This window comes from Pteronotus mesoamericanus, unplaced genomic scaffold (genome assembly GCF_021234165.1).
Source record: "Pteronotus mesoamericanus isolate MK-2021 breed Mesoamerican mustached bat unplaced genomic scaffold, CSHL_Meso_final contig_53, whole genome shotgun sequence".
In the NCBI taxonomy this organism is placed as follows: Eukaryota; Metazoa; Chordata; class Mammalia; order Chiroptera; family Mormoopidae; genus Pteronotus; species Pteronotus mesoamericanus.
The window spans coordinates 2,325,826-2,352,234 of NW_026555195.1; the positions used below are offsets into that span (position 1 = coordinate 2,325,826).

At 36.5% G+C, this 26,409-nt stretch overlaps 1 protein-coding gene across 1 annotated transcript in view; it reads right to left on the reverse strand.

Annotated features, from left to right (window-relative positions):
* The window catches only part of ARHGAP32 (Rho GTPase activating protein 32), a 183,221-nt gene that overhangs the window by 42,735 nt on the left and 114,077 nt on the right, over positions 1-26,409 (reverse strand). Inside the window, exon 10 of the mRNA XM_054579450.1 lies at positions 23,218-23,299. Within this exon, the coding sequence (XP_054435425.1) occupies positions 23,218-23,299 (82 nt within the window). The remainder of the gene's footprint in view (positions 1-23,217; positions 23,300-26,409) is intronic.

Consider the following 26,409-nt stretch of genomic DNA (forward strand, 5'->3'; position numbering starts at 1 on the left):
TGACATGGAGAAGTGTGGCACCGGGTGTTTCCAACTGCACAGATATAATATTTCTCTACAAAACCAAAGAATTCTGTCCTGGTCAGGCAGCTCGGCTGGTTAGAGTGCCACCCCCATATGCCAAGGTTGGGGGTTCAATCCTGGGTCAGGGAACATAGAAGAAGCAACCACTGAATGCGTGAGTTAAGTGGAACAACAAATTGATGTATCTCTCTCTCGCGCGCGCAAATCAATATTTAAAAAAGAACTTTCACTTTCTCATATTTCACCTAAATTAGAGTTCTCTAAATTAGGTCTCAGAAATCTCCTAAACTGGTTTAAGTAAAGTCTAGGGTTGAATTAATTTCTTAGGTAATTAAGAGAGGTTGATTTGTGCCAGGTAATGGCCTCCTCATTATGCTGATTATCTGCCTCACGTTCTAAGATCTGTAATAAATTCAGAGTCAAGCAGACAAAAAGAGAGGGTAGAGGTGGGAAGCACAATACCTGATGATACTGTACTGATTAAACATAACACATAATAAAAGATGAGAGAAATGTGTGCCATGTCCAATGGAGTCTCACAATTGTACCCAAATCCTTCTATTGCTCAGAGTTTTCAAGCAGATTAAATGACCATTTGGTGGAAATTTAACAGCAAAAGTACAGGCCACTGAACTACACGAAATTTAAGGGTCTCATAATTATAACCGCCCAAATGCGAAGTCTCTGTGGCATACTTTGAAATACTTTGAGCATCATGGCAGACTGAGAGGGCCCCTTTTATCGATCTCCCCTTCAATCTACAACTAACAGGGCATTTATAACACAATGAAGGTTCCTCTGCTCAGCGAGGAGACTGAGGAAAGATGCACCCAGAGGCACATGTGAAGGTGCGTGTGTTGCTGCGTGTGGCGAAGGCAGAATGATAAAGAGACAGAACCCACAACCCTGACTCCCCAGACACCTCAGCTGAACCCACAGCCCCAGTGAAAATGGTAGCAGCGGAGGAGTCTGGGTACAGCCCCTCAACACAGCCCAGCCTGGCAGAGGGTCAAAGGGCAGAAGCAGCCTCCGCACCCGGGTATCTGGCTCCCCCGCAACTATGACAGTGCTCCTACCGTGGGAGAGCCTGGCAGCAGCGGTGAAGGGAGACCTCCAGCCTCCTGGCCACGCCACTGCAATGGCAGCAGCCTTGGGAAACCAGGTGCCAGCAGGTGGCAGGGTCGGGGTGGGGGGGACGGGGAGCGGCCTTGCAAACTTGACTCCCCTGTCAACTGCCACAAACCCATAACACAGTGGCTGCGTCCTGAGACCCAGGTGACCCAGACACAGCAGGGACACCTGGTCGCCCAGGCCATGGCTCCCATGATGACCACAGCGTTTCCCGCACCCCCAAGATGTAGACAGAGGCAGGGCCCAGAGATCCCAGAGGTACAGGTAACACTCAGGTGAGAGGGAACCAAAACTTGCCCCGTAGCACCATCTACTGAAAAACAAAAGATGTAATTATTGACCTGCTGAATCATTAGTATCAAAGTGGTACCTGAATAAGAAAGGTGCTCACTACTCCAAATGAGCTGCCAGAGGAACAATACATCAAACATCATGAATAGCCAAGGTAACACGGTGTTCAAAAACGACAATTCTCTGGAAACCAAATTCAGAGTCCGGAAAGACTGTGCTCGATCTCAAACGATAAAGAATTTAAAACTGCAGTCATGCTGAAACTCAGTAAGACACAAGAAAACTGAGGCAGTTCAGTCAGCTCAGGAATAAAATTTCATTAGCAGAAAGAAGACTTCATCAAAGAAGCTGAAAGTCTAAAAAAGAACCCAACGAAAGTCCTGGCTCTGAAGGACCCCACCGTGAGATGAAGAACGGGCCCGAGAGCACCGGAAACGGAGCCGGCCGGCGGGAGGCAGAGTGGCCGAGCTCAGAGATCAAGACCTAGCAACGGCGCAGCTGGAAGAGGAGAACGATGTTTTTCAAATCCAAGAACTCTATGAAAACTATCTGACTCCATGAGAGAGGGCAACATGAGGATAATGGGTATCGCAGAAGGAGAAGAGAGGGAGAAGGAAACAGAGAGCCTATTCAAACATGATAAGAACTTCTCAAACCTGGGGTAGAAACTGGACATTTAAGTACAAAAAGCTAACAAAACACCTAATTTTCTCAATGTAAAAAGACCTTCTCCAGGTCACATTATATTAAAATTGACAAAAGACAATAATGAAGAAGAAATTCTCAAAGCAGTGGCAGGGTAGGAGGAGGGAGAGTAACCTAAAAGGAAGCCCCATCAAGCTAACATCGTATTTCTCAGCAGAAACTCTGTAGGCCAAGAAACAGTGGAATAATACATTCAAAATATTGAGAGAGAAAAATCACCGGGAACATTATACTTTATATATTAAGGGGAAATAAAGGCTTTCCCAGACAAAAGCTGAAGGAATTTACCAACACAAGACCTACAGTACAAGAAAGTTAAAAGGAGTTTTTCTACCTGAGACAAAAAGACAAAAAGGGCACAAAACTTTGAGTAAAGTGACAAACGTAGGCAGAAAATTGCAACTCTATTTCAGAATAAGGTGTTTAACACAATTATAACAAAGGTTAAAAGAGGAAGACAAGTATCAAAAATAACCTTAGTTACCTCAATTTGGAAATGAACACAACATAAAAAGGGGTAATTTGTGACAATAAAAGCATAAAGGGAAGAAGGAAAAGATGGAACTTGTATAGGTGGAAATAAAGATAAGATGCTATCAGAAGAAAATGGACTGACACATTTTATACAAACCTCATGGTAGCCACAGAACAGAAATCCAAAGCTGAGACGTGAAAAAAAGGAAATGAAGGAATATTTTATGTCAAATAAATATGAAAAGATTGAATTTTAATACAAAATTCCATGAACTTGCTTTTGTTTAAGGCATAACAATGTATCTATTCATACCAAGAAATATGGACAAAAAATTTTTCTGAATAATATCAAATTGATTTTTTCTCTTAGGTTGTTATATAACATGGACTAATGTAAAAAATTCTGCTCTTTGCCCTGGCTGAGTGGCTCAGATGGTTGGAACATTGTCCCATACATCAAAGGTTGTGAGTTCAATTCCCAGTCAGGGCACATACTTAGGTTGCAGATTTGATCCCTGGTTGGGGCGCATAAGGGAGGCAACCAATTGATCTCTCTCACATTGATGTTTGTTGTTTGTTGTTTTTTTTTCCTCTCCCCCCCTTTCTCTCTCTTTGGTATCAGCAGACATGTCCTAGGGTGAGGGTTAAAAATAATTCCTCTCTTCAGAAGAATATCTAAAAACTGAATTTAGAAAAAAATTGCTGACTCTTAAAAAATTGTATTACTCTTAGTTTTAACCTGGTTACTACTCCTATGGCTACAGGCCTATACCTTGCTAGCTTCGTATGACTTTATGGTCTTCAAAGACTGTTTTCAGGACAAACTAATTGAAACACACAACCAGAAGAAATAGGCCTGGGGTCACAGTTACCTTGGGTAATCAAGAGCTAAGAACTGACAGAAATATTAAATCCCAAAGTAAAAATACTTCATAAAAATTACTCAATACTTTGCTTATACAGAAAACTTTAAGAGAATAATATGACAAATATCCAGGTAGCCATCTAGTTTTTACCACATCTTAACATTTAACCATACTACTTCCTCAGATTTATTTTACCTTTTTTAAAATTAAAAAAAAAAATAAAGTGCTACAGATAGAGCTGAACTCTTGTGTATTTCCCCCAACCCTATTCTTACAGATGAAACCTATATCCTGAATTTAGTACAAAGCCCATGCATGTTTTTACAGTTTAACTCTGTGCATCTAGCCATAAATAATATCTACTGTCTTTCTGCATGTTTTTAAAATTTGCAGAAATGAGTGAAAATATACTATATCAAACCTTCGAAGTTGTAAATTTTGAAAATACATAACTGGGGCTCAGGATATTCATTTTAACTACACTACAGTATTCCCTTCCAAGTATATATACCACAGCTTATATTTTCATTCTTCTGTTGACTGCCATTTAGAGGGTCCCCAAGTTTTTGTTACTGGACTCAGCAATGCAGTCACATTTTCAGAAGCGTCCCCCTGGGCACAAGTGGGAGAACTTCTCTGGCACTCATGTCTAGGAGCAGGACTGTTGAGTTGTAGATTATTTTATTTTCAACCATATTTCAATTCTGCAAAAATATTCTCTAAGATGATTTACAAATATACATTCCCACAGAATGTATTTTTGGGTCACCATTCTTCATTTCTTGACCTATTTAGTTCTATCAGACACCTTCATTTTTTGCCAGTCTGATCAATATGAAATTTTATTCGTCTTCAAAATACATTTCTTTCCTTGCTAATAGGTTATGCATTGTTTCTTCTACTCACTGGCCATTCAATTTTCCTCTTCAGTGAAATAACCATTCATACACCCTTTGCCCATTTTACTATTTGGTTGTCTTTTTCTTAAAGACAGGTAAAAATTCTTTAATCTGGAAATAAGTCCTTTATCAATTAACACATTATAAGCATCTTTTCCAAGTCTGCGGCTTATCTCTCACTGTATAAAATTTTGCATGTCAAAAAATACAGGTTCCCATGCTTTAAGATACCTTTCCTTACCCAAAGTCCTCTATTTTTTCTACACCTCTTTTTGCTTCTAAAAATTTTTCATTTTTACAATTTTTAGTTGACTTTGAACTTTTTTTACGTATTTGGGGTGAGCAGATGCACAGTCATATTATTTTGTCCTTATGTATATAACCAATTGTCACTTCCCCTTTTATTGAATAATCCTCTCTCTCTACTAACCTGTACGACTGACTCTTACATGAGAAACGTGTATAGTACGTAATGGAATTCTGTCAGTCTCTCTCTCCATCAATACCTCCTTTTCTTAATTTCTAAGACTTTATAAGTCTTAATATCTGGCAATATAAGCCCCTCCACTTACTCTTCAAAACTGCCTTGATATTAACCCCTTACTCTTCCATGTGAAATTTAGAATCAGCCTGTCAAACTCTAAAAGGGGACGCCCCTCCCGGGAACCTGACGAACAGCTCACCGGTTTCCAGCTCCCTCCAGGGGGCCTGGCCTCTTGGTCCCAGCGAGCATTCCCCGCCCTGAACACAGTATCCTCTCGCCACTTATTTAAGATTCTTCTAAGTCCTTCCATGAATGTTCTGATCTTTTTCCATAAAACATCCTTTTATTATATTCTTAGGAACTTTATGATGTTTGCTGTCTTTGTAAATGGTACAATTTTCTAAATTACATTTTCTAGTAGCTCATGGCTAGTGTAGAGAACGCAGTTTGTCCCGTGTGCCAGGCCGCCGGGACGCCACCGTGCCCCGGAGGCTTCTAGCTGTGTGTCTATGAACAAAGTGCCTAGCTCTCAGTCCTTATTTTCTCATCTGTGAAAAAGTAAAAAATATTAGCTACCTAAGAGGAGAGCTGTGAGGATTAAATAAGAGTATAAAGCCCCTAGTGCTAGACAGAAAAAAACTTAGTAAATGTTAAGTATTTTTGTTGGCATTGTGTTATCTTTTATTCAACAACACTCCTTAATTCTTTTATTACTTCTAATCATTTATAGATTCTTCTCGATTTGCAGACAATCATCTGTAAAGAATAAAGATTTGCTTCTTTCTTTCCAATCTTTCTATTTTTTTTGTCTAATTTCACTAATCCTCCAATACATGATTTTCTGCTTCCTGACTAAATAGATTGTTTCTTATGTCTCACTACCAAGAACAGAATCTTCTTAAGGTCTGAGAGTAGAAATCTTAAACATATTAAAGAAATTCCCTGTGCTAATTTTCAGATTCCCTGTGCTAATTTTCAGATATTTATGAACAAATGTTTAACTTCTTATCAAATGATTCCTCTGCATCTATTAAGATGACCATTTCTTTTGTCTTGTGTAATTTTTAAGTTTTAAATGTGGCGAACTACATTTATATGCACAGTTAAAAATCTTGCTTGTATACGTATGTAATGAGCCCCCTTTCCTCCCACTCCCCCTGTGTTCTTCGCAGGGACAGAAATGAGTGAGTGTAGAGGACGGGAAAAGGCAAGTCGCAAATTAAAAAACTAAAGCCTTAAGCCAAGGCAAAATGCCCTCCTAGAAATTGCAAAAACAGACACTGTAAACATATTAGAAGTGACTTTTCGTAAATAAAAGTCTATCATAAAAACAATCTATAGGGTACAATGTAGACAAAGAGTTCTAAAAAGAGAAAAAAACTCTCAGAGGTTGCTGATGCCTTAAATAGCAGCAAAGAAGTATGACACAGATTTACATTTACAGTCGTAAGTAAATAGTTAAAGTGAACTGTTACTTAGTATTTTTAAATTTATTAAAAAGAATATGGGAAAAAATATAAAAATTAGTTTATTTTTAATATGCATTGTCACACGTCCTGAAAGGATCGTTGGGCACCTGAGAAACATAGCTTTGGAACCCGTTCAGTCAGCACTCATGCTGGATGATGCGCCATCATTCTTATTTAGTTTACAGTGCTGGGTATATCAAATTAGTTTAAATGGTCTCAGAAAGGAATCTATGATTCAATAAGTTAACGACTCTTCAAATCTTTTAAAGACAAATTTGTAGATAGTTGAGAAGATTCTAATGTGTGACTCAAATATTAGTTAACTGAACTAAAAACACTTTTTCCAGTAACTAAAATAAAGAACATCTTGTAACTTTCCCTTTTTTTCATAATATAACAGAGCTTTAATATAAATAAAGCTTTGAGGATGAACAACGATATAAAGGAAGCTCTTTCGAGCCAATTATTGAAAATACAATTCATTTGGTCTTACGAAAAACACCATCCAAATCAGAGGGAAGGAGTTTCTTTTGAACCACACTCTGAATAAGTCTGTATCTGATGAAAGGAGGGCATGTGCAAGAAATTCTATCACTGAGTCTATTTTTATCTCTGTAAATCTTCTGGTCACTCTTGTGTTAGATCTGCCTTCTCCCTCCTACAAACTCAAGATGAAGAAAAAGAAAAACTGAAACCTAAACTGGATATCCAACAAAAATTGAAAGAAAATCCAGAAACTACAGTAATATCATAACAATAATGATAGTTTCGCTAACATTTATCAAGTGCTCATTATGTTCCAGTGCTTTACATGGGTTTGCTGTTAGCATCACACAATTCAAAATATAAACCAGTATCTGATCACTAGAATTTAGTCCATAATAGTTTGTCATAAGAACAGGTATATTAAAAAATCTAATTAACCTCCCATTGCATTCAGTGTAATGACTTCTTAATGTAACAAGGGTTACCAGATTAATGATACTTTATGCCTTTCCTCTCCTCTCTAATTATCCAGCCCTAAATCAAGATGACTTAATACATATATTCCAACTGTTTTTCATTAGTGTATCTGGTACTATCCTATAACATCTAAAAACATAGCTTTTGTATGTGGTAAAAATATTCGGTGAGCATAAAATGTTAGGAATCCTATTTGAAGATTTAGAAATATATCCTTGAACCAATGATGTAATAATTGAAAGCTTTTATGCCTTTCCAATAATAAAATATATAGTCTAACGAAGGTCGTCCATCCAATCATGCCTATTACTGCCTACGCATGAGCTAGTGAAAATGTGATAGTGGCAGTTTAAACTTGTATGATTTTAGACAAAGTAGTTAACAGGTTTAGATCACATTTAACAATATGAAAAAACAGTTTAACCAAGTAATTTATGAATTCTAGATTTCAGTGAAAATAGTTGAGAAATCATGAAAAACCGTGAAATCATGAGAAGCATAAAGCACAGACAGCTCTACAGTCTGGGAAAAATGTCTTTGCTTTAGCAAAATTTATCAGGAGGAAAAGAAACACAGCATTTAAAACTTGATTGCCAAGCAGTGCCAAAAATAAATTAGGCTTTCTAATTCATCTTGGAAAGGGCTGGTATAAAAATTTAAGATAGAAAGATCATGGTTAAATGTTACTCTTTTATGTATAGTATATTAAGTTTAGCACTTTTACAATTAAATTAATTTAAATTATTTATTTTTCCCTATGACAACTTAGAATGGTAAGGAGTGCTTTTACAACTAATTCATACAACACGCTTATAATTATTTCCAGAACTTAATGCATAATCATACTATTTTTAATTGTTAAGGCCAATTGCAGTCGTTGATCATGCCACATAATATACTGTTTGTTTCCTTGATTTATTTGCTGGAAAGACCCTGGTGAACAGTATAATGGTCACTTATAATATTGTTTTTATTAGAAAATGTCACATGATTTGTACAGATTAATTTTTGACCTAGGTTTAAGAATTCACTCTAGTAAGAGAAAAAGAGGTAAACAGTATCTATAGATACTAAACTTCTGCAAACTTATATTCTACTTAGGATGATAATCAAAACGCAAAGCGCTCACTGTCTCTCTAGAAACTGCTGAGTTTACTTCTAATTTTTAAAGCAAGAATACAGGAGCCTCAGCCTCGGATTTCATCTCTTCTCACCACCTCACAAAGTCCAAGAAAATCTTCAGGTAAATTTGAGTATTAAATCTTAATACACTGTTGAATATACGTGGAAGAAAGTACATGATCATTTTTTATCAATACATCAAACAATTTTGTTAGAGGAAAAACCCAATTCTCTAACTGAGGCATGTAACAGCTGCAAGGGACTACCAGAGTAAATATCTAGGACCAGCCCAGGGAAGAGGTTCCGGAATGCGGATGACTGTTTAACAGTTTGATATCTGTACATTCCAACCTCAAAGGAAGGAAACCAGGTATTTGAGAAATGTCATGTACATGCAATGCTGAACTAAAAATAACATTGGCAGTAATGGCTCTTGATGGAAAAGTTACAAAGCTACTAACAGTTACGTAAGTCAAATTGGTTTCCATTTACTTGAGAGAGAGGAGACACAGAATGCAAACAGATGACACTAGGGATCTATAAAATAAATCTGTAGTGAATTCTAAAGAAGAACCTTTCAGACAAAAAGGATAAGAACAATTCACTTGGAAAAAAGAAAGCAGAAAGCAAGCAACAAAATTGCTTCTTCAGAATATCCAGCACAACATTTATGTGTCATGACATGCTTGTGCTTAAAATATTTGGGTATTTGAATAAAAATGTATCTCTCCCTCTTACTTAAGAATGAAACCAAAGCAACATCATGCTGCTCTTCCTAGGGTAAAGCTATACATTAGAACGGGTATGATACATGAGATCTTAAAAATCACAGTTCCCTTGGGAAAATGGTCGTCAGGTTAAGATAAGACACTCTTATCATTTATATTCTATATTTACTTTTCCAGGAGCTATAAATTTCAGTAATAAGTATCAAAGAAGGCTCAAATTTAGCTTGCATGATTTTAGGGAGATATAAGTAAGCTATACTTTATCTTGCTAAAATCAATATTAATTTTTCTTTTTAAAAATCTAAATAATAAGTGATTCGTTTGTTCCTTAACTTTGTAAAAAAAAAAATTAACTTGGTGACTTTACCACCTCAGTTATATAAGACTCTGACTAACTGCATTGCTAAATACAGCACAAAAAGATTTGCATTTTAGCAGAGAGTAGGAGGAAACATGATGTGGATATAAATTCCTGACACTAAAGGATTCTAATGCGCTAGAATGGTTATAAGATAGAGCCTATGAAAGCGTCTCTGCTAAGGAATTTTAAATAATCTGGGTTCCTATTTTTCTAAGAGGAACTAGTACTGTTTGATAAAAGTTTAAACACTAGTACTATTGCAGGAAAAATTTTATTTATATATTTCCTCATAGAAATTAAGATAACAATAACTATGCGTTCTTAGGAATTTAGTAACATCAGTAAGAGGACTATCAAAAGCACTACATGAATTTCTAGGAATCTGAAAATTTAGATCCTTAATCTTAACAGCATGCAAACTCTCATCTTGAAATTTATTAGACTAAAATGTAATCACATTCATTTTGATGTCATATAATTTTTTGCACTTTATTAAGCTATGGAGTTTGGTGTTGACCACTGATACTATCGTAGGTGGTTTTTGTTTCTTCCATGGGTTGTTTTTTTCCCCTCCCTTTCCTAAGCTGGAGGGGAATGTTTTTATAATTGGAGAGCTCCGAACTGATGATGAAGACTCTATTAAGAGCAAACAAACATCTTAGAATTTTGCCCTTCAGCAAGACCTGACCTTTAGCACAGGGACCAAGAACATGGGCTTCTGAGAGAAGACAGACTTGAGAGTTTGAATCCACTCTCCAATCACTTCCCAATTTGCAAGATCTTAAGCAAACTGCCTATTTAAGCCTCAATTCCCTCAAATACACAACAAGAATGACAATAATAATACGTATCACTCAGGTTTACTGCTATGTGCTTTCAAGAAATTATATATATGCCAAGCAATAACTCAGTATCTATAAACAGGGGTTATTTTTATTACTGTAATTTTTCTTTACCTTTGCTCTGAAAACTTTTAGAATCCTCCACAGTACTGAGCTTAACCAAAACCTGAGTCAGCTTCCCAGACCAGTTTCAAGCGAATCTGGTTGTACCTCCTAAATTCAGGGCTGAGAGCACTCAGGAAGGGGGGGGGGCGGTGTGTACACACACACACACCCCCTCCCCCCAAATTCAGGGCTGAGAGCACTCAGGAAGGGTACACACACACACACACACACACACACTCCCTTTCTACTTCCTCGTGCAACTGTCTTAAATGTAAACCTAACCTAGGAAACCTCCGATTTTGCTCTCTTCCACTGAACACCATGGAAAGCATCACTACATAATACTTTTCAAGAGAGAAGTCTGGTCTCAAACCATTAGCAGAGGAGTTACAGGTGCTTTTTTTTTAAGTTGCCAATGAAAAAGAGGTCTACAATTGGAGATTCCACCATTCATGGTTTTGAAAATTAAAATATTGATATCATTTTAATAGTAAAACAAACATTCCTGGGCGAGGGGAGCAATGTTCAAATTCTTAAGAGGGCTGACCTGTGACTCAGAGAACATTCTGGTGTCCATATGAGCTGAATGAAAAGGTCTAGAGAAGCACCACAGAAATCTGGACTACTACCCTCATGGGGAAAAAACCTCTGCAAGAAGAAAAAGAGTAAATACAAGTATTTCATGGATAGACAGGGCTATCCTTACTGATGCCAATGAGGAAAAGCCACGCACAGTACTTGAAGGGAAAGGCCAGGCGGGGCACTTCCCCATGCTAAGGCAAACAGCCTCTTCAAACAGTCCTCCAAGCTCTCAGTAAATCAGTGCTGCCCATGAAATATTAACCCATCAGGGGAAAATGTTAATATGATATATACTGGCGCCTTAGGAAACAAAGGTAGGTTCTTTTAATCATGAAACTTTTGTACATTAATCTAAGGTCTTGAAAACATTAAGAAATAAGCTGATTTCAGAAAGAAAAATGAATTAATTCTTGACTAGGAAAGAGATACGTTGCCCAATCCATATGTGGTACAATCTACTTCAAAAAATGATCATTTCTCCACAAACATGAAGGCTCGGTTATTCAATTTCTGAACAGTCCAAAAAGTAACTATTCACTTAAAAGCAACCAATGACACATGTGCCCAAACAGAATATAAAAACAGTCTCAGTGAAATATTCTGAGTGTTACTGGAGGCAAACGCTGGAGAAACGAATTGAGATATCCTTACCTCTTGCTGTGTGGCACAGGTTTTAGGATCAATACTTTAGATTATTCCAAGGGACTGCACTTAGCAGCTGACTCCTCAGGACCCGGCGGCTCTGTGTTCCAGGCAACCGCGCACAGAACGGATCGCAACGATTCTGGCTCAGACCTCTTCAGGCACAGGAGAGCTCCAAGTCAAACCTCCGCAGCGCTTTCAGTCTCCCCCTCTGTTTTCAGGCCCCCCATCAGCAGCTTTCTTGGCTTGCTTTTGGTTTTGAATCAACCCTAGCTGGCTTGTGGGCGGGGTAGCGCGCTCGCCTTCAAGAGCTAAATCCTTCCTTCTCTGCACGTCCGGCTTTGCAACACCCAGTACAAACTCACACTTGCAGAACAGGCTGCCCCAGTATAGCTCCACCCACCAATCTCACACAGGTGAAAACTTCCTGCTCAGAAAACACCAGTATGAAATTGCTATTTAATTATGTTTGTATGCGTTTTAAAAATCACTGTTCAGTTGTTTATATTTGCTATCGTGATGGGAGACACTGTATCCAATGATATTGATGGAACTTAAGTCCCAAATAAATAAGAGAAATAATCGATCATGTAGGAAGTATACCAGTAAAAATCTGAATCATTAAACTAGCACCAACAGACTAAAAACACACCCTTCAATACCTTTGCTGATAATAAGCTGTGATTGTTGCTTTAATAACACGTAAAAAAAAAGTATCAATTTATACTGCCTCTGTCTGAAAAATCTGGAGACAATTTCTTAACCATCTATTAAAAGAATAGTTTTTTTCAGAATTGAAAACCTAGAATTAAACAAATTTTGCCGAGTATCGCCACCTTTTTTATACACTGACCAAGTGTTAAAACTAACTTCACCTGTATAAATACCAAGAGATTCAATATTTATACAAATTACAGTACTACACTGTGTTAACTCTATTAGATTTGAAGAAATAAATGAATTGAAAGAGTAACATATTTTCTGTTCCAAAAGACTTTTTACTAATACCAATGTGAACCCACACTGAGAAACTTGTTTTTAATAAGCACAGTAATGTTATGATGGGTCAGACATGAGCTATATGTCGGACACGGGTCTGTGTAGTTTACCAATAGTCTTTAATATAACCCTATGAAGTTGATTCTATTATTCCCATCCCAGAGAGAGGATTAAACAAGGTCACACACGTGGGAACTGCCACATTCAAGATATGCAGGGGTATTTATGATGCACCTTGCCAAAATCTTCTGTTCCTGATCAAATGTATTCTTTCCTTCCTCTTAGAACATAGCTCTGAATACAAAATTGCTCATAAATGGGAAGCCACAGTAAGAAAAACAATGAACTGATAAGATTTTAAAATATGAAAGACCACAGAAAATTCTAATATGTGACAGGAACAAAATGTTAATTTTTACCAGTGAAAAAATTGTGTGTTTATAGATTTCACTGAGTAGGAAATGAGGCTCCTAAACTTTATTCATAGTGGAGAACTCAAAGGCACCCTTCTGTGGTGAAAATTTAAATTAAACCTCCCCTCCTCCCACTCTTTCCTTGGTCAGTACTAGAGACAGCAAGGGAAAGAGAAACGGAAAACAGAAGGGGAAGACAAAACAAAAAGAAGAGGGAGGGGAAATCCATGCTGCAGAAAAGCCATTTTGGGAATACTTAGTACAACTCATAATCCCCTCGTATTACCTAACATACAAACACAGATAGGAATAAATAGTTCAACAATGGTTTGCCTGAGTGCAGAAGACTGATTTAGTAACAGTAACTCACACCCGAAAGAGCTGCCCTATGCCACACAGAAATACATGGTAAGAAAAGTGAGCGTGTGCAAAGCTGGGGAAATTGGAGTAAGGTCTGTAATCTAGTTCAACAGAATTTCAACAAGGTTGACTTTCTGGTTTGGATAATGTACTATATATAGTTATGTAATCTGTTACAAGTGGGAGAAGTTGAGTTTTGTGGTATATGGGACCTCGGTGCTGTTTTTGCAACTTCTTCTGAGATTATAGTTAATTCAAAATAAAAAGCTAAATAACAGCGCTGACTGAAAAGCATTATGCTTCGTCTCCTAATGCTGCCTATGGCATAGGAGAGGTCACATGTTATTTTTCGCTCAAATTTAACAAAATGTGTGGGGGCTGTCTCGTGAAGGACTGTGTGCATCTGTGTGGAAGAGGGGGTTGGGGCAGGAGAATTCACTGGATAGGCAATAAAAAGTCACTGCTATCCTTCTATGAGAAAAACTACCGGATTTTTTCAGACTCTTCACAGTATGTCTGCAAATGCTGCCAGCTTCATAGCCAAAAATATATCCAGAATCAGATCACCTCCCACGACCTGCAGAGCCACCCTCCTGGTCTAAGCCACCATCACGTCTTGCCCGTCTCTTCCCAAAAGCACTGCCAAGCTTCGTCTTCTACTCGTGCCCCGTCCTGTCCTTAACACAGCAACCAAAGTGGTCTGTGAAGGAAAGTCAGGTCAAACAACAACTGCTCAAAACCGTCTAGTGCCTTCCCACCTAATGTTAAATGAAAACCGAAATGGACAGTGGCCCCCAAAGAAATTTTGATCCTCCTTCACCTCTGGACCTCATCTCATGCCTTCACTCTCTGCTTTAGTCCAGGCGGCCTTCCTGCTGACGCTTTAGCAAGCCAGACGCACATCCAGCTCCGTACACTACCACAGGTAGTTAGCTAATTATTAATAAGGAAAGGGCAAAGGGAATGAGACATGGAATGAGGCTTGGTAAACTGGGGAGCATAAGCCTGTTTGTCTAGCCCGGAAGCTACAGCTTCACACACTACAGGGGATTCCAGCATTTCTCTGCCAAGGGGATTAACACTCTTCCCTTCCCCTGCTCCAGTACCAAACTGTTGGGGGGCACAGGAGAGGTGCTTGGACACAGAGGCCTGTCTGTATACCAGGGGGTAGATGTATCAGAAGCCCACAAAAGCTTGGGAAGTTGATTGGTTATTTTCAAAAAGCACCTGGTTATAACTCCAGGGGAACAAAGATGCTCCCTCTCTGCTCAGTGACCCCTACTTGTCCCATTCGTTCATATGTTCTCTCTCTCTCAAAGGGGAACACAGGCAACCACATGGGTCAAGCCACCGTGAGTGGGACCCATAGTAGACCATGTGGGGTCCAAAGGACTAAGCCTTAATATGAAAGGTGTCCTTGCTGAGGACACAATTGGACTTTTTCATGGTGGTACAGAGATGAGACGCCGGGGAAGGCTTCTACCTGAATAAACCTCGCCACACCACAATCTCCCATGCGTGGGTCCGTGAAATGCTTTTCTCACGATCTTGTGAAGGGCCTGATTCCTACTGGCAACCAGTATCCTTGCACTTGTAGTTCCCTCTCTGGAAAGCTCTCCCCCAGGTACCTGCACATCTCCCTTCCTCATCCCCTTCAATTCTTGCTCAAAAAGAGCCTTCGGAAGAGCCCTTCCCTGACCATTGTACTGCTTTTAATTATAACCCCACATGAACCACACACCAGCACCTCCTCTCCCCTGAGGCTCCCTTGTAGGCTCCATTTTTCCCCATGGCTTCGCCCAGCAAACTATGTATTTCACCTGTTTACCTTTTTCTCTCCCTCTCATCCCACTTGAATACAAACACCAAAATGACAGTATTTCTGTCTGTTATGTTGACTGCTTTAGCCCTAGGACATAATATACACTCAATACAATTCTAATCAATGAATAAATGAATACTGGAAATGACCCAAAATGGAAAAGCTGCTTTACTTAAGGCAAGGAGGAGGCTGATTAGGGACCTACTCCTAGCAATGGCAAAAGGGTACGTTGGAGTTCAAGAAACAGTCTTGGTAACTATAGTAGGAACTGTCCATCTTATCAATCACTTGTTTTGGAGTAAACATTATGTATAAAGGATACAAATTCGTATAAAATAGAATATCTGCCCATAAGCAAAAAATAATATGAAATTCATTGCCATACACTATTTCCAAGTGAACGATACAAACACCAGCTCCTGTAGGCTGAAATGCAGTCCCTTCTTTTCCAAAGTCAGGAACTAAATGAAAGTTATATTCTAAAAAGTTATTTTAGTAGTTATTATTAGGATAGAGTAATGCAACTGGCACTCACGGTACATCCACTGTACATACAACCTTTTGGGAAGATACAGATGAATGAGGCAAACTTGTCACTTGTCAGGACACTGCAGTTTATGAGCAAGTGAAACAGTCACTATTAGATTTGACTAGAAGTAAACAGGAGGTGGAGTCAGGGAGAGAGGGGCAAGGGATGCTCATGGACAAAGTAGATCATGGCCTGAGTCTTGAAATGCAAGAAGGATTTCAACTGGGTAGCACAGTGAGGAGGGCATTCCATCCACAGAAACAGGAGGAGCAGGGGAAAGCTGTGAAGCACATGGTTTGTTTAGAGACAGGAGTAGCCCGAGCCCAGCAGAGAGAAAGGCTAGTATAGGAGAGTGGAAGAGGAGGTGGCTGAAATGCCATATAAAAGAGAGTCTGGAGTTACATTTTATACACAATGAAGACAGACTGAAAGATATGTTTTGAATTAGAGAGGTATTAGAAAGATGATGGCTGAAACAGATCAGCAAATTAAATAGGTTTCCACAAGCACTTTCCCCCTAATTTCTGTTCTGTTCTGTTCAGTAAGGCCTCTGGAAATCCGAATACATCTTTATTTACTCCTGTTTTGAGAGAAAGAACAATAAACTTTATCTCTATTCAATGTGGTATAGTGGGAAGAATTCTGGGTTTTGTGTTAATTAATTGCAAAGGAGTTAATCTTTGTCAATACTTGGTTCAGTGCCTAGCACATAGTATGACGATGTTAGTGTTGGCTCTGATTACTATCAGATGTCAGATTTCTCTAAATCCTCATTGTGAAACCTCAGGCAAGTTGTTTAACCTTTCTGGGTCTCTGTTGCTCCATTTGTTAAAAAAGGAATGTGATTGGGAGATAGAAATATATCAAGATTCAAATTCCAATTTAAACAATATAAATACAAGCATCATAAACTATAAAGCACTTTGCGCATATGTGGTATTATACATTTTCTAACTGTTTTTCCCTGACACAAAGTGAGAAAATAGTATCTTGAGCTATTCCTTGCAATGTATTAAGAGAGAAAATTCCCTGCCCACTCTAGCGCTTTGGTCCTCCTTTGAATCTTACATCAATGCCTCCTAAGATACTGATTTTAATAATCTGATCCTTAAAGTATTCGCTTCCAGAATACAAGGAAGCATATGTTCCATGGGACAATTATTCAATACAGCATTCCACACAGGGTGAGTGACAACCTTGGCCTATATTATAGAATGTTTAGCCACTTCATAGTCAAGTGGCATGTGAAGAAACAGGATTACAGAGGAGCAAAGTGCTGGAAACTCAGAAAACAATCCACCCTAGAAACAATCCAGAAGCAAACAAATGAAAACAGAGGTTAAAACACTATAATTAGGCAAAATTGCAAGTAACACAACAAAAAGCTAGATATGAGGGGACCAGTCCCCTAAAAGAACAGAACAAAATGAAAGCTTCGGCTTCTTCTGTCTGCTAACCAAAAAATTCAGCTGTCATCAAAAAAGAAAAGCTTATGGCGCAAACTCTTTTAGAGCGACGGTCCAAGGAGGCTCCCTTCCCCACCAGAGTCCCATGAGAACTACTGTAATTCACTTGTTTCTGTGGTGTACCTGGGGATCCTGGTAAATAGATTATACCAACAATAATATGCTAACTAAGTCTTTACATAAACTAAACTGATCTAGTTTCTAACACTTGGACTTTCAATGACATGACATAGTAAATACACATAAAGCCAACTAATAAAGCAAAATAAATAAATAAATAAATAACAGCTGGCATTTATTAAGTATTCAGAGGCTTTAAATGCCTTATCCCTAAAGTTCAAGAGAATCTTGCCTCACTTTTCAGATAAGGAGATTAGAAATCAGAGAAGCCAAATGATGTACATACAGACAGTAACAACGTGGCACAGGGATTAAAACTCAAGGTTAGAGCCTAGGCTCTTTGTCCTATCAGCTGTGTTGCTTTTGTGCTTTTGACACAGGTATGTAAATTAAATAAAATATCTACATTGTATCTATTGTCAAAATTATTTTATGAGATGGATGCATTAAAGACTCCTGGAAATTTCCTATTTAGACAGGATGGAGTAAGGGGGAGATTACAATCTGTTTGTTTTCGTATTTCATAAAGTAGTGTATGTTTATAATAAAGGACTAAAAGCCAAAGCACATGGAGAAAAAAATGAAATGTCTCTTGCTACCTCCATAATCCTATTCTTTTCCATCAGGTATGGATCCTTCCAGATTCTCTTCTACGAATTTACAATGGGATTATACTGTTCTGTAATTTGCTTTTTCATTTAAAAATACCCCACAGAAAAAGAATGTCCTAGAGGAGCACATATGCCTCTACTTCTTCTTTTGGGCAGTTGCAGAGTATCTTCCAGCATGGAAGTATCGAATCTATTTTGAAAATGTGATTTCCAACATTTGTACATTAAAGCAATGCTGCAAAGGATATTCATCTGGATGTGAGGTGTATTTTAAAAATGCAGTGACCAATCCAAACATAACAAAGAACTTCAATACATGAAAAGATGCTTGACATCATCTTGCCATATAATTACCACCTGGATCAACAGAACGAACACTACCAGCCACTTGGAAATCCTCTCTCCTAACAATCCCAATTATCTACCCCTCTTCTCTTCTCAGAATGTAACTGCTATCCTAACTTCTTGCACAAACTCTGCTGACTGTGAACTCTCTTTGTTTATAAGGAATTTTACAATGGAAGTATGTATGCACGTCACGCTTCTTTCACCAGCATTTATTTTTGTGAGATCCATCCATGTTATTACACAGAGCCAGAACGTATTTCATTTCTATTGGTGCAGAGAAAGCCACTGAGTGAACATGGCTTTATTTACCCATTTCACTACGGATATATCTTTTGAGTTTTTTTTCTAGTTTTCTGACAATTAGGAACAAGGTTATTATGAACATCCTTCATATACCTAGGAGTCTATAAAGAATGATTGTCCCACATCATACTCCTCACCAGCAATATGAGAATTCCCACTAATTTATATCCTTACTAACTTTTGGTACTGTTACTCCTAAATTTTAACTATTCTAGTGGGTGTGTAGTGGGTGTGTAAGGTTTTAATTTGTGTTTCTCTAAAGACTAACAAAGTTGAACATCTTATCAAATGCTTATTGAGCATTTTGGGTATTTGTTGTGAAGTATCTGTTCAAATTTTCAATCAATTAAAAAAATCATTTTATCTGTTGTTATCTTGTTTGCTTCTTTACATAGTTTGGTTGCCTGATCTTTCTCAGATATGTGTACTGCAAACATATTTTCACTTTGTGGTTTGCCATTTTCATTACTGTAATAGTATCATATGATAGTGCTCTGAACTTTAATTACTAAGCTTTTATAATGATTACTGCTTTATGTCTAACCCAAGACCATGAAAATACGTCATGAGGATATTCTAACGAATTATCTTTTAAAAGTTTTGTTTTATCTTCCACATACAGATCTATAATTCTCCTGGAGAGGATTTTGTACATGGGCTTAAAGAAGGATCAGATATATAATTTGTCCAGGTAACCTCACACCATTTATTGAAATGACTGCCTTTTGGACAATGCTCTGCAATGCCACTTTTAACATAAATCAAGGATCTGAGTATACACTGTTGGTTTCTGAACCCCATTTTGTTCCACCGAGTTATTTGTCTGTCCTGCACCAATACCAGTATCTTAGTGAAGCTTTAACAATAAATCTTGGCATCCATTATAGTAAGTTTCCCACTTCTTCTATCCTTTAAAATTGTCTTAAGTATTTTTGGATCTACAGTGCCATTTACATTTGAGAATCAGTTGTCAATTCTCACAAAAATTCCAAATCAAAACTTGGGACATTTATTCGTAACTCTGCCCCGGTTCTGAACTGCAATTTTTTCCCCTAGCTCTATGACTTTGTCACCTCCACCAGCAGCTACACCAGGGAATGATGTCTCCATCTCCCAGGGTCTTGCCTCACCGGATTTCCTTCATCTGCTTACTTAGCCTTAATTGTTTCCTGCCTTATTAATTCTCAAATGCTTCAAAAAGATATTTTCATTTCTGTCCAAACTGTCTCCTTTCAGAGAGAAGGTTTGTCTAAATTCTCTAGTCCTTCATTTTTAGAAATTTATGCCTCAGGAGTAAGCTTTGCCTTTCTTCTCTCTTCATCTTTTTTTTATACTTTATTTTTTTCTCTTTACCATTTCTTCCCACAGTCTCCCTGTCTTCCCCACCCCTCTCTTTCTTACTTTCAAGGGGAAAAGGTAAATAATATCAGAAGATAGAGAATTCCACCTTGGAAACTATTAAAAAAGACCTAATGCTGATCCTAAAACCTATGAGACTTTAAGAACTTATTAGGTAGGCTTAAGAGATGACTACACAGAGGGAAGAGTCAGTGAACTTGGAGAGAGGTCACCACAAAATATCCAAACAGTAAAGAGAGGATGTGTGAGGCGATATTAAAGAATGTGACTGATGTGTCAGGCAAAGAGGAGCAGAGAACTGAACAAAAGAAATAACTAAAGAGGTAATAGTTGAGAACATTAAGAATTGAAAGAAAGAAATCAATAAAAAGAACCAACTGCTCAGTAAAGTCCAAGCAGGGCATGATGACTCATTAATTTTATTTTTACACACACAAATAATTGAACAAATTGAGAACATTAAGAAGAACTCCAAAGAGAAATTTTTTTCCTATTGCCCTTGTTGTGCAATGATATAGGGAGATTTAAATTTCAGTCTCAGAACTATAACTACATCTTTCAGATCTGGCATCTAACAGTGACAGATGGCAATGTTAAAAATAAATAGAACATTCACGTTGCTTATACTGTAGGCAAAGACAGTTTAAACGTGTGAAGCAAGCCTCAGGCTGATAGAATTCACATCATCCTTTCCAAAATGGATTAAGAATATACATTTCCCAATGACAACCCTGCAATGCTGCTCACAAAAAATAAAATAATTAGCTATGTCATTACTAATTTAGAATTAACAATGCCACGTAAGTCTATTAATAGAAATTTATTTCCCAGAAATATCAATAACTGATTAACTTTCTCAAGTTTCAAAAGCTTCTGGAGGTTATCACAATTAGAAATGTCACTTTCCCATCTAAAATATGAGAAAGTATTTGATTGACACAGTTTAATACCAATATTAAGAAAATTAAAAACACTCAATTTACAGTATTTCTGAGATAAAATTATCAAAAATGAAGCTTACTAATAAAAGTTAAGCTTTTACAGCAGAAATTTATAAAAATAATGCAAAAGGAATCACAATAAATTTTGATGTTATATTTTAATAACACCAAAGTACTTACCACAAATAGTCACGATCACCTCAACAGATAAAGAAAAATATTGATTTCAACACCCTTTTATGAGAAAATCACTCAAAAAAACTAAGAATTGAAGGGTACTTCCTCAACCTGCTAAAGGGCAGCTATAAAAACCCCATAGCTAAATTCTAGTTAATGTCTGGATGGTTTCTCCTAAGATCAAAAACAAGACAAGGATGCCTATTCTTAAAACTTCTATTCATCATTGTATTAGAGGTTACTGCTAAAGCAATTGGGCAAGAAAAAGGAAAAAAAATCCAGACTGGAAGGAAAAAAGTAAAAATATCTCTATTCACAGATCACATGATCTTGCGAATAGAATATCCCAAGGAATCCACTAAAAATTATAGAATAAACATTTCAACAATGTTTCAGAATATAAAATTAACATATAAAAATTAACTGTATTTCTATGCACTTGCAATGAATAAGAAATTAAATTTTTAAAATTCCATTTTAATAGTATCAAAAAGAATAAAAATAAATTTAACAAAAGAAATGCTAACCATATACTCTGGAAAAAACAAAAATTTAAAAAATTAAAGGTCTAAATAAATGGAGTAACTCCCCATGTTCATGGATTGGAAGATTTAATAACTACTGATAAGATGGAATACTTCCCAAATTGATATATAGATTTAACACAATCCCTATCCAAATCTCAGCTGACTTCTTTGTAAAAATTGAAAAGCTGATTTTAAAATTCATATGAAATTGCAAGGGACCCTGAAAAACCAAATCAGTCCTGAAAAAAAAGAACAAAATAGGACTTCCAATTGCAAATTATTTACTATAAAACAATAGTAATCAAGACACGGTGATATCAGCATAACAACAGATATACAGATCAATGGAACAGAATTGAAAATCCAAAAATAACTTCCTATGTCTACAGTCAATTGACTTCCTACAAGCAAGTCAAGACAATTTAATGGGGAAGTAGTAATCTCTTCAACAAATAATGCTAGGACAACTGAATATCCAACAGATTGAATCTCACTCCATTAACAAAAATTAACTCAAAATTAAATCATAGACTGAAATTTAAGATCTAAAACTATAAACTTCTTTAAAGAATATTTAGGAGTAAATCTTGACCTTGGGTTAAGCAAAGCCTTCTTAGATAAGACACAAAAAGCATAAACGGCAAAAGAAAAAAAATAAATTGAACTTCATTGAAATCAAAAACTATTATGCCTCAATGGTTTTGTAGACAGAGATGGGAAAATATTAAGTAAGTAAAGAATAAACTGCCCTCCCCCAATTCCACACAAAGAATCTAAAACTAGAAAATACATTAAGGTAAACAATACAAATAAATTCTGAGGCCCAGAAATGTTTTTTCCTTTTCTTTAATTGGGGGTGAGGGCTGGGGTTAGAGCAGGGAAGAACAGAGGGAATATAACCTAGGAAAAATAAATTTGATTACTTCTTATTCTCTCAAAAATCTTGTATTCTTTTTTTAGTTAATTTTCTTTTGAAAAATTTACATCACATTTAAAAATTCCAGACTAGATACTCTGCAGTATTTGCCAAGATTATGTCACCCCAATAAGAAAAAAAATCTAACACTGCTTTAATTATTTGTACAATACTCCACATATTTATACAGCACTGTAAATATACTATGTAAGTAAGAAATGCTGTTTAAAATAGTTTTGAAATTCACAAGCACTGATAAAATATCATTCATTTATGTATTAATTTTCAGCTAATCATACTATCTCCATGTCCGTTCTTTAAAACTATTATCATGTTATTCATTAATAAGCTATATTCCTGCGATATAATTGATATAATTGTAAAAACAAATAACAACAAAGCTTAATGGAGCAAATAGTTCTTTAAAATTGTCTAAAATTTTGAGTGCATGTAAATCTTTGTGAAATGATCGAGAGAAATAAAAATCTCTTAATATCAAAGCCACATAAAATTAAGAATGCATATTACATCAATAAATACAAAGAACAGCAAAACGAGCTATGCGACCAGAAGAGAAAATCCGTACCATTAAGCAGTTGATAAAATAACCAACCACACTAATGAAAAAGTGTACTCACCTGGTTTTGGCACTGAGTTGGTCACTGACTGGGGAACTTTCTGATTAATTAACTCAACACAGTGTCCAGGGAAGAGCCCCACCTAAGAAAAGCAGCAAAGAGAGGATTCTAAACCAGAGAACGGACCAGTGTGTGAACAATGCCAATTCAATTCCAGTAATGTCCTCCACAGTCCCTCCCAAATGATTCTATTATTCCAAGACTGTAAAGCACAGACGATGCCAATTACACAAACAAATAATGAAACAATCTGTTGCTATGAGTATATAGAGTTATGCGTTTTAATTTCCCAAATATCTGTCTGTTTTTCAAGTTTTAGCTTTTAATTTCCCACACTTTTTTTACACCAGTATTTAATCTGATACCAGCCTACGCATGTAGTAGGTATAATTTTTACCACTCAATAATTTATTCTGTTGAAATTTCAATCTAGTTGTGTTAATATCTCTCCTGCCAATTTTTATATTTGTTATCATCTCTATAATTCTTTAAAAGCGTACACTAAACCACATTCAAATTTTTAAAATTTTCTCTTCATACTTCCACAGGTTTCATGAAAAATGACAAAACTAAAATAAACTGGTTAAATAACTTCTCATTTAAAATCCTGGTTCTTGCTGTTGTTAAAGAGCTAGTAGTGTGTGGATAAGTGGGAAAACAAGAGAGAAAAAAAGAGTCCCTCTCAGCATCTGGCTTTAAAAACACACCACTTTGACCTGGTGGAATTACTCACGGACCAAGTCAAATCCTGAGGAGGTCAAATCCTAGGAAAATACTGAGCACCAAATCACTCAAGAGACTATAGTGCAGCCAAAAGAATGACTACAGAGATAAGCAGCCTGGAAACAAATGTAAAAAGGAAATCTTTACCAATATTTATAGATGTTTCTTTAATAGGATTATAATCGAGCTGCCATGCAGCAGATGCTAAAGCTAAAACATGAAAATTACATCACTTTGTACGTCCCTCTGTTGACAGACTCTGGGGAAGAATGCAATGGTCTTCCAAGAATATGATTCATCATGAAGTTCTGAGCTGTGTAATTTCCATCTGTGTAGGATTATTTTCACATACTCATTTGCTGCATTATTATTTCAATTTCTAGATCGATACTCTATGGTAGTTCTTAACATTACAAAGATGTAACCAGCTATCATGTGCTAAAAAGGGGTTATTAACAATTATCAGTTTGTTTGAAAGATCTGAATTTGGGATTGAGTAAGATAAAATGACTGTAGTAAGTCCTGATACATCAATAATTACCCTAAATGTGAATGGACTGAATTCACCAATCAAAAGGCACAGAGTACCAAAACAGATTAAAAAACAAGATCCAATTATATGCTGCCTTTAGGAGACTCATGTGTGTTACAAAACCAAACACAGGCTCAATGTAAGGATTAAAAAATGATGTTCCAAGCAATGGTACCCAGAGAAAAGAAGATGCAGTTATATTTATACCAAACAAAATAGCCTTCATGACAAAAAATAAGAGAGACAAACATGGACATTTTATAATGATACATAAGACATCAAAAAGATAAACATTTTATTAGTATATAAGTACCAAACCTAGGAGTATGAAAATATATAAAGTAATTATGAACCTTCCTATACAGAGGAACTGACAGTACTCCACTTATATTAATGGATATATCAAGAAGACAGAGTCTACATGGAAATACTGGCTTTAAATGACACGGAGCAGATGGACTTAGTAGATATATTAGAACTTTCCATCCAAAACAACAGAATACATGTTCATCTCAAGTGCACATGGAACATTCTCAAGGACAGACCAAATGTTGGGACAAAAAACAAGTCTTAATAAATTTAAGAAGACTGAAATCCTAACAAGCATCTCATCCAACCAAAATGGTATGAAACTATAAATCAACTAGAGAAAGGAAACTGGAAAAAAATCACAAACGTGGAGATTAAACAACATGCTGCTGAAAAACTATTGGGTAAAAGAACTCAAAAGACATACACAGACAAAAAAATGAAAATATGACATATTATAATTTCTGGGATGCAGCAAAAGCAGTACAAAGAGGGAATATACTAATAAAAATCTAATATTACACTTCAAGAGAATAGTAAAAGGAGAACAAACAAAGCCCAAAGTTAGTAGAAGGAAGGAAATACTAAAATTCAGAGTGAAAAGAAGTGAAAGAAAATAAAAAAACAATAGAAAAATTCATAAAACAAGTGGTTCTTTGAAGAGATAAATAAAATTGACAAACCTCTAGCTAAACTCACTAAGGAAAAAAGAGAGAAGATTCAAATAAATAAAAAACAAAAGAGGTGAAATTACAATGATACTACAAAAACACAAAGGATTATACAAGAATACTATGAAAAGCTATAGACCATTACATTAAAAACCTAGAGGAAATGGACAAATTCTTAGAAGCACACAACCTTTCTAGATTGAACCATGAAGAACTGGAAAACCTGAAAAGACTGATCAGTAGTTAACAAAATTAAAACACTATTCAAAAACATCCTAAAACACAAAAGTCCGGGACCATGGCTTCAACTGGTGAATTCTATTGCACAAAACGTGCAAAAAAAAATTTAATATATTTTCTTCTCAAACTCTCCCAAAAAATTGAAAAGGAAAAAATACTTGCTAATTCATTTTACAAAGCCAGGATTACCCTGATAGTAAAAGTAGGCCAGGGCAGCACCTGCATACATACACACACACAGGCCAGTGTCTCTGATGGACACAGACTAAAAAGTCCTCAACAAAATGCTAGCAAACACAACATAACAATACATTAAAAGTTTCATATACCATAATCAAGTGGGATTCATTCCAGGGATGCAAGGATGATTTAACATCTGCAAATTAATAAACATGATACACCACAATAACAAAAGGTAAAAATCATATGATCATCTCTATAGATGCATTAAAAGCATTTGAAAAGATACAACATCCATTTATAATAAAAACTCTCAATAAGTATAAAAGAAACATACCTCAACATAATAAAAGACACACATGACAAATTCTCAGCTAACATTGTACTCGATGGTAAAAAACTGAAAGCTTTTTCCTATAAAATGAGAACCAAGACAGGGATGCCCATTCTCCTCACTGTTATTCAACAAAGTACTTGAAGTACTAGCCAGAGTAATTAGGCAAGAAAAATAAATAAATAAAAGCCATCCAAATTGAA